Source organism: Mustela nivalis (genome assembly GCF_964662115.1).
Source record: "Mustela nivalis genome assembly, chromosome: 16".
NCBI classification, from domain to species: Eukaryota; Metazoa; Chordata; class Mammalia; order Carnivora; family Mustelidae; genus Mustela; species Mustela nivalis.
Window position 1 is genome coordinate 45,490,347 of NC_139035.1, and position 14,664 is coordinate 45,505,010.

At 44.9% G+C, this 14,664-nt stretch overlaps 1 protein-coding gene across 12 annotated transcripts in view; it reads left to right on the forward strand.

Annotated features, from left to right (window-relative positions):
* Positions 1–14,664, forward strand: part of SRGAP2 (SLIT-ROBO Rho GTPase activating protein 2) — a 230,524-nt gene that overhangs the window by 141,149 nt on the left and 74,711 nt on the right. For all 12 annotated transcript variants that reach the window (XR_014303733.1, XM_082702144.1, XM_082702139.1 and 9 more), the window contains exon 5: positions 11,686–11,748. Coding sequence is in view for 11 of the 12 variants with exons in the window: in XM_082702144.1 (XP_082558270.1) it covers positions 11,686–11,748 (63 nt within the window). In the remaining variant the exon portion in view is untranslated. The remainder of the gene's footprint in view (positions 1–11,685; positions 11,749–14,664) is intronic.

Below are 14,664 nucleotides of genomic sequence, written 5' to 3' on the forward strand. Positions count from 1 at the left end.
ATCAAAACCACAGTGAAATACCACTTCGTACCCACTGGGATGGCTGTCATGAAAGAAAATAAGAAAAGGAGGAGTGTAGAGATGTTGGAACCTTTATATGTTGCTGGTGGGATTGTTAACTGGTGCAGATGCTGTGAAAAACAATTGGGCAGTTCTTCAAAAATGTCACCAAAAACTTATGCAAAAACATAGGAGTTACCCTATGACCCAGCAGTTCTGTTTCCCTACATCTATACCCAAGGGAATTGAAGACAGGCTCACTGAAGAACTTGTACATAAATGTTTATAGTGGCGTTATTCATAATCACCCCCAAATGAAAACAATCCAAATATTCATCAACTGATTAGTGGCTAAAAATAATGTGGCATATCCATGCACTGGAATATTTCTCACCCACAAAAAAGAAATAAATACTGATACCAGCATGGAGGGACCTTGGAAACAATATGCCAGTTGAAAGAAGTCAGCCACATATTGTATGATTCCATTTGATAGGAAATATGGGCAAACCCAGAGAGACAGTAGATTAGTGGTTATCAGGAGCTGAGGGGAAGAGGTGGTGGTGCTGGGAGTGAATACTAACAGGTATGAGTTTTCTGTTTGGGGTGATGGAATGTTCTGGAATTAGAGAGAAGTGATTATTGCACAACCTTGTGAATATCCTAAATACCACTGAATCGTACACTGTATTTATTTATTTATTTACTTACTTACTTACTTAGATTTTATTTATTTATTTGACAGATGGAGATCACAAGTAGGCAGAGAAGCAGGCAGAGAGAAAGGAGGAAGCAGGCTCCCCGCTAAGCAGAGAGCCCGATGTAGGGCTCGATCCCAGGGATCGACCCTGGGATCATGACCTGAGCTGAAGGCAGAGGCCCTAACCCACTGAGCCACCCACGCACCCCTACTTTATTTATTTTTTAATTGTGCACTTTATAATATTGTATGGTATGTGAATTTTATCTCTATTTTAAAAAGGAAGACTCCAGCAGAAATTTTAGTACTAAAAATGCACAGTAACTAAAATAGAGAGCTCAGTATGTGAACTGAATGGATTAGACGAAGAGTAGAGAATTAGACAAAGAATAAAGAATTAATGAACAGAAAGGTAGGTCAGAATAAATAGATCTACTGAAGCTTAGAGAGGTACAAGGATGGGGAATACAAAAGAGAGCATAGAAGAATTATGGGATATGGCAAATGGGCGTAACATGCATACACGTGAAGTTCCAGAAGAAGGGACAGAGAGAATGGGTAGAAACAATATTTGAAGAGAAAATGGTGGTGAATTGTCCAAACTAGAGAAAGATCTCAAGTTGTAGGTTGAAGAAGCATTATGAACCCCATGTAGGGTAAACAAAGAAAATTACCTGTGGGCACATGATATTAAAATTATCTCTCTCTGACAGAGAGAATCTAAAATTTTAAGACAGCTAGAGATAGTGAGGGGAAAAAAAGGCATATTACCTTCAAAGGAACAACAAGGTTGACAGCTGAGTTCTCAGTAGAAATAGTGGAAAACAGGAGACAGTGGAATGAAAAGCTGAAAGAAATATCTTTAAAAAATGAAGGTGAACTAGGCATTTTTAGGCAAGAAAAAGGAGGAGACTTTATCCCAGCAGCCCTGCACTCAAAGGAAACTGAATGGTATTCTTCATGCAGAAAGAAAATGACCCCAGATAGAAGCCTTGAGATGCCAGAAAAGAAACAGTGTCCACCTAAATGAATAGTGACTGTTTAAAAAAAAAAATTTCATATGAGGTGTTAAGCACATATAAAATGAATGAAGATGGCAGCAATGGAGCCTATCTTTAGGTGGGGGTGGGGAAATAGGTTTAACAGTATTGTGGAAAAAGCGGTAAGTATATTAATTTATTATTAGCCTTCGGCAAGTCAGGCATATACATTGTAATTTAGTTAGGGTTACCAGTAGAGAAATAGCATCTCTACCAATCTAAGAGAGGAGGAAACTCAGTTAATAAGAAATGGCCCCCCAGAAGATAAGGATGATTCTGGTAAAGGCAAAAGTGTTGGGAACATGGAACACAGTGGTGGCTTCCAGGGGTTAAGGGTGGAAGAGAGTTAGACTATGGAGGGGGGCAGCATGAGAGAATTTTTTGGGTAGATGATGGAACTGTCCTGTGTCTTAACTGTGGTGGATTTCACCAAACACACAGAATATGCCAGAAGAGTGACTGTATTTTTTAAAAATGGAAGAGAAAAAGAAAATAATAAATAAGAGGAAAGGAGGCTCTAGGGACAGTTAGAACAAATGGAATATAGCCGTTTGGTGGATTTGAATGTATCAGCAATTAATTATAAGGATAAATCAACTCCTGTAAAATTAAAAGGTAGATTGTCAAACAGATTTTAAGGAAAACCAAAGTGTATGTTGCTTACAAGAGAAGACACATGACTTAAGTATAAGCATGTAGAAGGATTTAAAGCAGAATGATGGGAAAAGAAAGCTTGATAAGGTCAGACCAACTAGATTTTAATTAAAAAATTATTATTAGAGATAAAGGGAGACATTTTATAATAATTGGAGATTTAAAGTTACCAGGAAGTAGTATATACTTAATAACGTAACCGTAAAATACATTAAGTCAAAAACAGACTATTAAAAGAAGGAACAGACAAACATCAACCCCAATGGGAGATTTAATAATACACATGTCTTGATGAGTGATTAAACAATTAGACCAAAAACAATTCAGTAAAGATGTCGAGAGTTGAAAACCAGTTAAACTGCCTAAATGGCGTATATGGGCATGGTGCCTAACTGTAGGCAGACACACATTCTTTTCAAGCGTACCTGGAGCTTTTGTAAAGCCTGAATCAAAGAGAAACATTGAAGCACTTGGTGAAAAAAATCAGAGCTGGAGATTGGAAATTGCCGATTTCCAAACTCTGGACATTTTCCTTCAATGATTTTTCATCGGTACTGAGGTACTGGCAAGAGGGAAGGTGCCCTCTTCCAAGGATACAGGTTTTTTTTTTAAGTGTCTAAGGACCAGGCCAGATGGGAGTGGCAGTGGGGACGCAGTGCTGATGAAGACAAAAAGATCGCACACCCCCTCGTCCGTATCAGAAGAGAGTTGTCCCAACCCAGGTCTCCACCCCAGCTCCAGGGAAGTGCGTTCTAGTTCTCTGCCAACAAAGAGCTCTACTTGTCTCCTAGGGTGACTCATGGGTCTAGCTCGGGCACCTGGAGTGCCAAGAAAATGGTCTCTCCACACTTGGACCTCCAGGAGCCTTTTCTCCTCGCTCCATGGTGGGATCTGAGGCAACTCCAGAAGCACTAAAACGACACAGATCCTTCAATGAATTGGCTTGGCTGCTGGGTTCCTCTTTCTCAAAGTATTTAATCAGCGATTTTCCCAGTGCCCCAGGCATTTCCTGTACGGGCGCTGCTGACTTTTACTTCCTACCAGGCCGCCCTCCTCTCTGTGTTCACGCTGCCAACTTTCAGATGAGCTCTATTAACTCCTGTTCTCCCTGCCTTTCCCCAGCCATCTGGGAGCCACGCAGGCCTTCTTCCCATCCCCCAGCTCCTGGAATTCCTTATTGTGGGAGGACATATGTTTGCAAGCACCTTATCATTCTGCCTTTCCTCCCTCCCTCCCTCCTCCTTGCCCAGTTCCAAGCCATTGATTGTTTTTTCTGCAGCGTTCATTTTACAGTTGCTGAGAGATTTGTACTCTCATGTTGCCTGTTTGCCTTTGTGTCTTTTGTCCCCTGTGTCCTGGTCTCTCCAGGGCACTACAGTTACCTAGATACCATTTCTATGCCTTTAGTGTCCTGCCTTGGAGATCTTCAGTATGACCTCAAGAAATGCTTTGGCACTGGAGATCAGAGCCTGAAGACATTATTACACTCCTGCTAACATCTTTATCCAGAAGAGTTAAAGGTGGAAAGGTGCCAAGAAAAGGATCACAGTGGTGATTTAAGAAATGAAGCCTCAGACTTGGTAGTCTCTTCCCTTTTAAGGGATGTTGCTTTTAGCTTATTTTCTTAGTATGAGAAGGGGACCTTCTCAGAGATGGAAACAACCACAGAGGAACATTCAGGTTGTTATAAGTCTGTGCCATCCGAGGTCCTAGGAGAGCAGGGGGCCTTCAGCTTCTTCCTGGCCCCTAGCCCCATCTCTGGCCCTGCCCCAGTCCAGTGGGATTCAGTCTTGTCTGAATTATGTGTTTCCATGGCAGGAGGTTCGGTTCCTTGTAACAGAGCAGATCAAGCATCTGAGGAAGGTAGGAGCTGAATCCGCAGAGTTCACTGTCATGCCAGAGAATGGATTTTCTCCCAGGGCCACTAGTATTACTGCGGTTATTGAGTCTGGCGAGTCATACGTTTCGGAACTTTTGGGTGGAAAAGCCTTAAGGAAATGGCTTTCAGAAACAAGTGCCCTAGAGGAGAAAGCCCCTGGATTTCATTAAACCAGAACTTGGTAATGGGCAGTCTTTGATTTTTCTGACCTAGGCAGTAGGGAGCTCCTACCTTTGGACATTTAATTATGATACCCATTGAACGAAGTCCCAGTTGTGCAGTTGAGAAGGATTTTTTTTCTGTTTAATCTTCCTGAAGGGATAGAACGTAATTCTATCCTCCTTATTTTCCTTCTACATTACCTCCCTCCGCTCCCAGTTTCCTCCTTTCTGCTAAACACCTACTCCCCCCCTCCTTGGGAAAAGTGCATATTTCTTAAGGAGTCATTGTTACTTTGGTTCTTACTGAAACTGAGGAGGAGAATGGATTGTGCAGCAGGGGGCATAGGGAAAAGCAAAGATTCTTCTTCCCCGTGGGTTGATAGAGCCCTTCCATCGGAGGGAGTTAGCTACAGTCCTGCCTGGTGATTGGCTTCTGGGACCTTCCCAGTTCCACCTAACACAATTGTTATTGTATTGTGAGGGCCCAGAAGGAGGAGCACAGTGTGGTGGAGAGAGCGCTCAGGTGGGTGTTAGAGAGGTCTAGATTCTAATATCGTAATACCGAACCGTTACTGAACATACTCGGTGCCACATTCTGTTTCAAGGACTTTACATGGAGTATTATCTCCTTACTAACCCTATTTTGCAGATGTGGACACTAAGATATGGAGCAGTTAAGTAATTTACCCGAGGTCCTGTGATCAGGTAGTGGAAGCAGGATTCAAACCCTGCTCCATCCCGAGCCTGGGTGTCTCTTTGCCCACCTCCAGGACTGCAGTGGTCCCAGGCAGGGTGCTGAAGAGCTGCATGACCCTGGAAAAGTCATTTCACCTTTTGTGGCTCATCTGTGAACTGTGACCTGAGGGAGTTTATGTGGGCAACTTCTGATGCAATTTCCACTTTGAATAATTTATATGCAGAAAAGGCAACTATGTTATTTTATTCTTGTAGTTAGGTGAAAGTGTTTAAGTCTAAACTAAAATTTGATCTAATTGATTCAACAGCTGATTACTTCCCAGTTCCTGTGCACAAAGCCATGGGCTGGGCACTGTTGGAGAAAGAAGGGGGCTTTAAAAGTTAAAATCTGGGTGCCTGGGTGGCTTGTCAATTAAGTGTCTGTGTTCAGCTCAGGTCATGATGTCAGGGTCCAGGGATCGAGCCCTACATAGGGCTCCCTGCTCCATGGGGAGTCTGCTTCTCCCCCTGCCCTTCTTCCTACTCATTCTCTCTCTCTCTCTCTCTCAAATAATAAATAAAATTAGAAAAAATAAAAGTTATAATCTGTTCTGTTGTTTAGGCTAAGAAATTCAGATAATTAAACAAGGATCTCATTGAGAAACCTGTTGCGTTAGAAGGTGAATTCCGAGACAGGTATTTTGGGTCTCAGACTGTAACCGGTTTTGGACATTTTCTTTTAAGTTATGACTCCTGTCACCGGGAGTACTTAACTACACGCATTCACTTCTGAGTGAAGGAGCTACTGGTGAGATTAGTTTTTACAGTGCTGACAAGCTCAAGAGGTTCTTTAAAAGTGAAACATGCCTGCTTGGGGAGTCGCTGATACTGAAGCAATGTCATTATAACCTGAAATTTCTATCCTCATTTAGAAAGGCAAATTCAAAGAAAAAGGATATGTTGTAGAATACTTAGATTTTTTTGAAGTCGGATTTCTGTTTATGGGCATGCTGGGTTCCCCATCTAACTTGGTCTGGGGTTAGGTTAAAGTGCAGAATCCTCATAGCTGAAATAGAAAAAAAAAAAAAAAAGATGGATCTCAAATAGAAAACTTTCTAGTAAGGCCTTTGAGCCCAAAAGAATTGTGTTCTGATAGGCTTGGACATCAGGGTAATGTAGATCTTTCTCGGTGGCTTGTAAATGTTAAACTCTTCCGTGTTCTGCTATATTCCAAGTCAGACCACAAGTGCTTGACACATAATAGGCATTCCGTAAATATTTGCCAACAGACTCCTTGCTTGCTCCTTGAAACCCAGCATTTCCCCCTTGCCAAGATCTAGGAGTTCAACCTGCTTCCAGACATCGGATTCCCCACCTTGAACGCAAGTCATTTAGCATCTTAGTTGGTGGGCTCTAGTCCCTAGCCCGCTATTTTCTTTATTAATTCCACAACTTCAGCATACCCAGTCTTTTTAAACCTGTGCATAAAGATTCATTAATGGGTTATAAAATGAACTTAGTGAGTTATGACTAATATTTAAAAAAAAAAAAGAGAGAAGAGAAAAGAATAGGAAATAGCAGAATGCAGTGTGCCTAATAAGTACTTTCATTTAGACACACCATAATATATTGGATTGCAGTTCGAAAAATGTGTGATTCTGAAATCCCAGTCTCCCCTGTCTTTAGAAGTTAAAAGCACTTTAGGTGTCACTCTCACGGCAGCTCCCAGCCCACTTCTGTGTAAGTCTTGCAATTCAGTATATTTGTATTTTACCACTGGCCTGGGCTCCCCAGAGTATGAGGTCGTAACTGGAGCACAGCCTTGCTAGAACCATCACGTGGTACCCTAATGCGTGCACGCCGACTAGAGACAGTCCCTCTGCATATACGTGAGCTGCGTAGCCGAGGGGACGTGGAGAAGTGGTGTCTGAGCTCTGACCTCCAGGATCGCCACTCGCGACTTCTGATGGGCCGAGGTGGGCTGGGGAAGGGCCAGACACGGAGTCTGCCATCCCAGAGCACCGGCCCTGCCGCCAAACACCCACTCCTTTTCCTCCTGTCCTCCCCACCAAAAAGCATTGCAGGCAGAGTGCCAGCTCATGAAATGGGGTCTCTTTGAAGTGCTGAATGAGTGTCCCTGCAGCTGTCACTCTACATCTGGTGGTGCTTCTCCTGCCAGAGCTTCATAGAGGCTTTGCATCCCTTTACTCAGAAAGCTCTACGTGTAAATTCAATTTTATTTTATTTTATTATTATTTTTAAATTTTAATTTATTTATTTGAGAGAGAGAGAAGTAGGGACAGTGAACCCAAGCAGGGGGAGAAGCAGGCAGAGGGAGAGAGAAGCAGACTCCCCACCAAGCAGGATGTCCAATGTGGGGCTTGGTCCCAGGACCCCAGGACCACGACCTGAGCCGAAAGCAGATGCCCAACCGACTGAGCCACCCAGGCGCCCCGCAAATTCAGTTTTCAACTGGATTTTTAACAGTTGGTCTCAGGAGTGTCTTTGGGGTTGGGGGGTGCTGGTGCTGATGGAGGGAGACACATGCCCTTGAAAATTGGATTCTTTTTTGGAAAACTGCTGGCACGGGCTCATCGGCAGGGAACTAAATGAACCACTGTTTCTACCTGCTGACAAGCTAAGCCTTGGGACAGCGCTGAGATTAGCTCTCATCACATGGCCAAGGCATGCCTTCCTCTCTTCTTCCTTTCATACAGCCGGGGTAATTTTGTGTCTGTCAAATAATACAGCTTTGTAGTACAAATGTGTGTAGACAACAGCCCACCCACCCCACTAGTGCTGAGCAAAAGCACTAGAGGATAAATTAAAAGGTGGTCTTCCTGATGATGGCTGGTTTTAAAACCCTTTCGTAATCCGTGTTCTTTGGGAAATGCCGATAGATGAACCCATGAACCCATCTGAGCTCTGGAGATGGAGCCATCCAGAGAACAGGGGCAGCCCAGTACCGGGCGGCCTAGAGCACGTGGCCTCTTGCACTTCAGCGGCTCTCGTCTTCCTCTGTGGGAGGAGGCTTTGGCAGGTTAGGGTCTGGGGGAAACAAGGCTGTGCATTTTCATTTCTGTCGTCCAGTGCTGCTATCTGTTGGAAGAGGAGGATTCCCTGCCCATTTGGTAAACCGCACAGCTGGCAGGAGCTGTAGCAACCTCCCTAGGAGCAGGCCCTCCCCAGTGGCCTGGTGGAGTGCCCCCCCCACTCTCCCCCACCTTTCCCCACCTCCCCCCTACCTCCCTATCCCCCCCAAACACACTCTGACCACAGGGTTGTGGGGAGCTTCAAAATAAAAGATCCCCGCCTGTCCCAGAGACCCAGCATTGTTCACTGTGCCACATTTCTATTCTAAATTTAGGCATCTTTTTTTTTTTCCAGGCAAAGATTACTATGCAAACATTTAAGAGAAAAAAAACTTTGCCCAAAGTAATTTTTTCCCTCGACTTCTATTTGGTTTCCTGCAATGTTTAGATGACTCATTCTCTTCCAAGAAATTTTAAAGAAAAGAGATGCAGGCTGTGTGATAGCGTACAAAGACTGCTCTGTAAATTCTTATGCCTCCCTGCCTAGAAAACCCATTGCATTTTTTTTTTTTTAAAGCAGGGAACGGAAAGGCCCTGCAGACTTCATTGTCATGTACTCAGCCTCTTCAGGTTTTGTTGTTCCCGGGATTAAATATCCCTTTTGTGTTTGGGTGGGGTCCCCTTGTAGCTTCCAAGCTCCGACAGCCCTTCCTGGCTTGCTGCTGGGGCCACTCTTGCCCCCAGAGGCGCATAGTTAAGGTTTCTGAAACAGAGAACGGTGGCCTTTTAGCATCCGTGAGTGGAGAGGGAGGCACTGGCCATTTCCTGCTTCTCCTGGTGGCAGCGTTGTTCCTGTTTGCTGGGGGCTTGGTGGGGCCACTGTAGCTGGGAGAGCTTCTCGTGTGTTCCCCGGCCCAGCCCTCAGCCACAGGGAGCGGTAAGTCAGAATCGCTTCAGCAGCCTGTTCAAATAAACAGGGATAATAGTTGAGTCGGTCCTTTTCCAGCTAATCGGTACACGAAAGGAAACATCTGCCTGGGCTTAATTGCTTTTTTATTGGTTATGCTTTTTCTCCTTCTCCTTTCCCCTTACCCCCCCGCCCCCCGTGGCTAAGTTATTTAAGTCCTGGGTAAGCAACAGGTGTGCTGGGTAGAGGAATGGAAGCCTTCTTCCAGCAACCTCCACCATTTAAACACGACGACGAGGTGGTAAGGGAGGGAGGGAGGCTGGCAGGGGAGTTGGGACCTGGAGGGAGGGTCGGGTGTTTGGAGGGCAGGGCACTTGGAAGTGATACTCGAGGTCACTTCCTGGCCTCCGTTGCTGACTCTGGGGCTGGCTGGTGAGTCATTTTGCCTCACTTCACCTCCTTGGATCTCTGCTTCGATGGACCTCAGCTCTCCCCCCATGATGGGAAGGAGAAGCCCGTATGTGAGAGTCTAGATGAAAGGCATTTCCTCTGTGGCTCTTCCAGTGGTTGAGGCTATTGAATGAGAGACATTTGGGAATGGTAAATTTAAGACGGGCAAGCTACCCTGAAGCCTTCCATTTTGTAGAGCATCTCTGTCCCCGAGGAGAACTTGCTCATTATCTTCTGCTTTGGGAAGTGAAGCCGACCAGCCGTACGCAGAAGTGGGTGGAGGGTGCATCTAATACGGACTCCAGAGGCCAGGCAAAATATCATGAAGGATCCTGGAATGGCAGAGGTTAGGAGGGGCCTTGGAGTACGCCAGCCTTTCATTTCACGGAAAAGAAAACAGAGGCCCAGAGAGAGGAATCGATCGCATTGTTCAAAGTTATCTTCTTGATGGTGGAGGAGCCAAGAATAGGAAACTCATGTGATGGCTTCTTCAAGGCTCCTCCCGCCGACTTCCACCCCACCAGGTGTGAAGAGTCTGTCTCCACACAACAAAGGTCACACAGATGTTGTGTCCCATAATTAATTCCTTAACAGAAAAAGGCAAAGCATTCAAGAGACCCGAGAATGCCGAAAGAACATGTAAAAAAGAGAAAGTTCAAGCTCACTACAGTCAAAGGACCGCAGGTCATGAGAAGGTACCTGCTGAATCATCAAGAAAAAAGGCTTCTGGTAGTGTTTTTCATTGGTGCAGTTTTTCTCAAGGGCAGTGTAATGGCATGAATGAATAGTCTTTGACTCAGCAATGTGACTTCTGGGACAAAATGATGAAAGGTGTGTGCATAGGTAATGCAACAAATAATTTAGTGGAGCATGTTTTATCATAAAAATTTGTAAGCAAAATGGATATCCAAGAATAGGAGCTGTGGCAATATCATCTTCCATAATGTTCTAGAAGAAGAATATGGGGGGAACTGTTCACAAACTTTTGTTTGAGTAAGTTCCAGAGTGTATAACGCCACCCCGATTTCATGAAAATCTTATGGAAGAAACTAGAAAAATAGATAAAGTCTCAAGTGGTGATTTCTTAGTGGTAGGAATTAAAAGTTGCTTTTCCTTTTTGCCCATCTTCTTGAGTTTTGGCTTTTTTGTTTTGTTTTTCTTTTTCCAGTCTTATTAATTACAATAAACATATATTCCTTTTAGAATCAGAGAAAATAGTTTTAAAGTCATACATCTTGAATAAAGCAAGATTGCAAATGATTATGCTTCGGACATGCAAGACCTCTTTCTTTCTTCCCCTGGAAGTGGAGCCACACCGGGGGTAGTATCTACCTGCTGTTAGGAGGACATTGTTGGTATCTGATGGGTAGGAAAGAACTAGAAGGAACTGGCAGAAGATAAAAGAGGGCTTCCCCTCTTGATGACCCAATGATGCCAATTAGTTTTATCCCCTGCTCTCTTGGGCTCGGCATAGAACGCTCGGTACAGAAGGCATGGCTCTTTCCTCCTTCGTGCTTCTTCACCCTTCTTTATTTCTACTATTTTGTCTATGTCATTAGATGCCCGAGAACCACTACTACTTAGTACAGACAGGTTGGAGACCCCTTCACATGTATTATCCGAATCGGGTACCATGAGCTGATCTCCAAAGCAGTTATTACTGGGGTACCACTGCGCTGGGAGTTTGGGGCAGAAATAAATCAAGTAAGACCTATACTTCCTTCCTTCTTGGACATACCTATTTGCTGAGGTGCTTCGGAGCCCTTGGATGTTTATGTCCTTCTTTCTGTGGCGTCCTATTTCACATCTTTCTTCCACAATTCTCAAGAAGGCTCAAGTTCAAGTGTCCCAGAAGACTTACTCTGCCTAACAACAGTTGCTAGGTCAGATGTGGCTTTCAAGCCGGCTCTTCGGGGACCCACTGAAAAATCAAATCCTACACCCATTTGCCCTCCACACGACTGCCTTAACTAGGCTATAGAAGGGGCGCACTTCATTTTATTAAAACTCTTTGCGTAATCTGACCATAATTGAGTCTGATCGGAGTGGTTATCTGATTTGCTGGATTAAATAATGGGCCTTAATTGAGTCTGTGTAAGTTGTAGAGCCCATAATGCTGTTCTTGCTTTGTCGCCCCCTCCTCCCCCTTCTGGTTCCCAATTAACCTCTGTTCCTCTTTCCTTGCAGAGTAAAGAAGTCGGCCAGCAGCTCCAAGATGATCTGATGAAGGTCCTGAATGAGCTCTACTCGGTAAGTCAGATGGTGCCTGGCTCTTTAACAAGCAGGGAAAGCAGCATTTGGCAGCCTGCAGCTGAGTTCCCATCAGCGGCAGCACGGAGCTGAGCTTGAGGACACTGCTTGGTCCCCACTGGGGGTGACTCCACCCATTTCTTTTCCTCACACTCTTATTTTCAAATCTGAACAAGCCCAAGCCCAAAAATCTCAAAATGAGCTCCCTAATCAGCTACGCAAACTAACCGTGACCTCGTGGGGGCATAACCGCCGGAGACCGGCCAAGGCCTTCATCAGCACAACTGACCCCCGGTAGCAGCAAGCCGGGGACCCCAAAGCTAATGGCGAGGAACACAGCCTGCATCGAGCCATTAGCATGTGCCTGCCGGGAAGGACTTCATGTTCAGGGTTGCGCATCAGTTCCTGGCTCCATCTATGTGTTTGCCACGAAAGCGGGTGCCCTAGAGGGCAGTCCAGGGTCCAAAATGCCCCTCATCGTAGGGGCTGATTCAGGCAGAGACTGGGCATCCACTCCCTGGGTTTTTAAAAGGCCTTTCAGGGTCCCCGTCTTCAGCGGGTCTGTGCCCAGCCTTTGTGTCATTGTCTAGGTTTGTACCATTCTGTCCTGGAGGTGAAATTGATTTCCTCTGTTTACCGTGTTTATTCACTGTGTTTCCTCCCTTTCTTCCTCTCTCTCTCTTTCTTCCTTTCTTTCTTCAAAGGAAGACAGGCAGTGGTGACATGCATCACAGCCATTTGGGATCAGAGAATTCCATGTTCTTGATCCAAAAGCCTAGGTGTGGCTCTTTTGTCATAGCAACTGTTAAGCAAGAAAATAGGGTAGAGTAGTCATCAGACTGCCCTCCAGTGACGCTCAGCTTGTTTGGACTTCCTGCTCTGTGACTCTTCTGCTCTGAAGCCAAGCAGATAGACGGGACTCTTTAGTTCGACTCCCAAGTTCTCATTTCTTTCAAGTGCAGTTAAGGCTTTTTTATAAAAATAGAAGCCTGTTGATGTGAATCATTTACAGACTAGATGCATTTTCCTGAGCCCTGTTGTCTTTTTAATGTTTTACGTCTGCATTTTATTTTTAGAGCATCTTCTAGGCACCAAGAAGAGCTATTACTCCCTTTTCCTGGCAAAGAATTCACCAAGATAGAATATGACACATGAAGTCATTATATGAATCCTTTTATTTTCTTGTAAGCATCATGGGCCTCTGCTGTTTGCTCTTTCTGGGGAGGAGTAGGATGGATAGCCAGCAAACCCCAAACCAGCTCAAAACCAGGTTGCCACTTCTGCAGTGGGACTAGAGGGAACAACAAAAGAACAGTGCCCAGGGATCTGTTAGCTCTGCCTTGTGTCCGAGATCTCCCAATACGCTATGATTTTTTAAAAAGAAATAAGTGAAAGGGTATAGTTTGTGCAGGAATGAAGAAGAAAACTATGGAACTTGTTGCTCTGGTTTGAAGAGGCTAAACTGGCCAGTTGGACTGCAGTCTTCACACAGTCCAACATCAGCCAGTGCTTCCGTGCTGACGCAGAGCGCGGAATCTTCCCGCTGGCGTACAGACTGAGAATCGGGTGGGCATGGAGTTTCCTGCCAGGAGGTGAATGGGTATACACTATTTTTATTTCTACTTCATTTTATTGTCATGTAGTTGACACCCAGTGTTACGATGGTTTCAGGCGTACAACACAGTAATTCAACAAGTGCTCACAAGTGCGCCTACCATTCGTTCCATACAATGCTATTATGACACCACTGTGTTCCCTGTGCTGTATCTTTTATCCCTGGATACACACTCGTTTAATTTGTCCAAGGCCAAAATACAAATTTGACTCAGGTCTCCACATACTTCGTGTCTCTCCAGTCACACTTCCTAAAATATCTGACAGTAGTTAAGGGTCAAGTGAGTTTGCAGATCCTGTAGGCCATTAGAAAGTTGACAGAATTGAGTTGTTTCTTCTGTAGGGTGAGATGAGTGTAGGACTCGCTTCAGGAAGGCACCATGGCATTAGGGTCTCTGACTGTCCCAATTTGCCTAGAACTGAAGGGTTTGGGGGGCATGAGACTTTGAGTGCTACACCTAGGAGAGCCCTTTGGTAAGCAAGGAAAGTTGGTCACTCGACATTTGACAGTGGTTTCAATAAGGAAGAACTTGGCAGTCATATAATAGTGGCTTTGGGAAGCTACTTGCTGAATGTTCTCCTTCTCTCTCTCTCTCAGAGGAGTTAAGAAGAGAACAAGGGAGACCTTTTTATAGAGAGCTCTCACCTTATTTGCTTTTTGGGAAGGCAAGAGGGCCTTTTGCTTCAGTGACCCCATGGGCAGTGGAAGTTATTCGTGGGCCATGGGATAAAGGAAACCAAGGATATAAGGAACCCACCATGTTCAGTGCTCTCCTTGGCTTGTATCTCCCCTAATGCTCAAAATATTTCTTTTTGGGAGACTGATTACCCAAGGGTTGATAATTTAAGTACTTTTGAATCTTGTTGATCCAAGGGGCAGAGTCTCGGTGTTCCCAAATAAGGATGCCTTTGGGCAGGAGGCCCAGACTCATACCATAAGTGGCCAGCTGCCCCTCTGTACCTTCCTCTTTTCTGTCTGAAGGACCTTTGAATTTCCTGACTTGGCATTCTGTGCCCGGGGCTGCTTCCCACAGCTGCCATTCATAGAGCAGCCCTAGTGAGCTTTCTCCTCCATGTGTGTCTCCCCCCATATTGAGCTGGCTAGTTGGGAGGCTATGGTCATAAGCGGTTTTCATTTTCCAACTGGTGACCCAGGGATGCCTTTGAGGTTGGAGCATACTGCTTCCTGAAGAACTTTGGAATTCTCTGCCTCAGTTGTACTCACAGTTCGTATCTGAAAAAGTCCAGCAAGTACCCAAAGGAAGGAGGGTCTGTAGGGGCACAGAAGCCACATGGATTGGC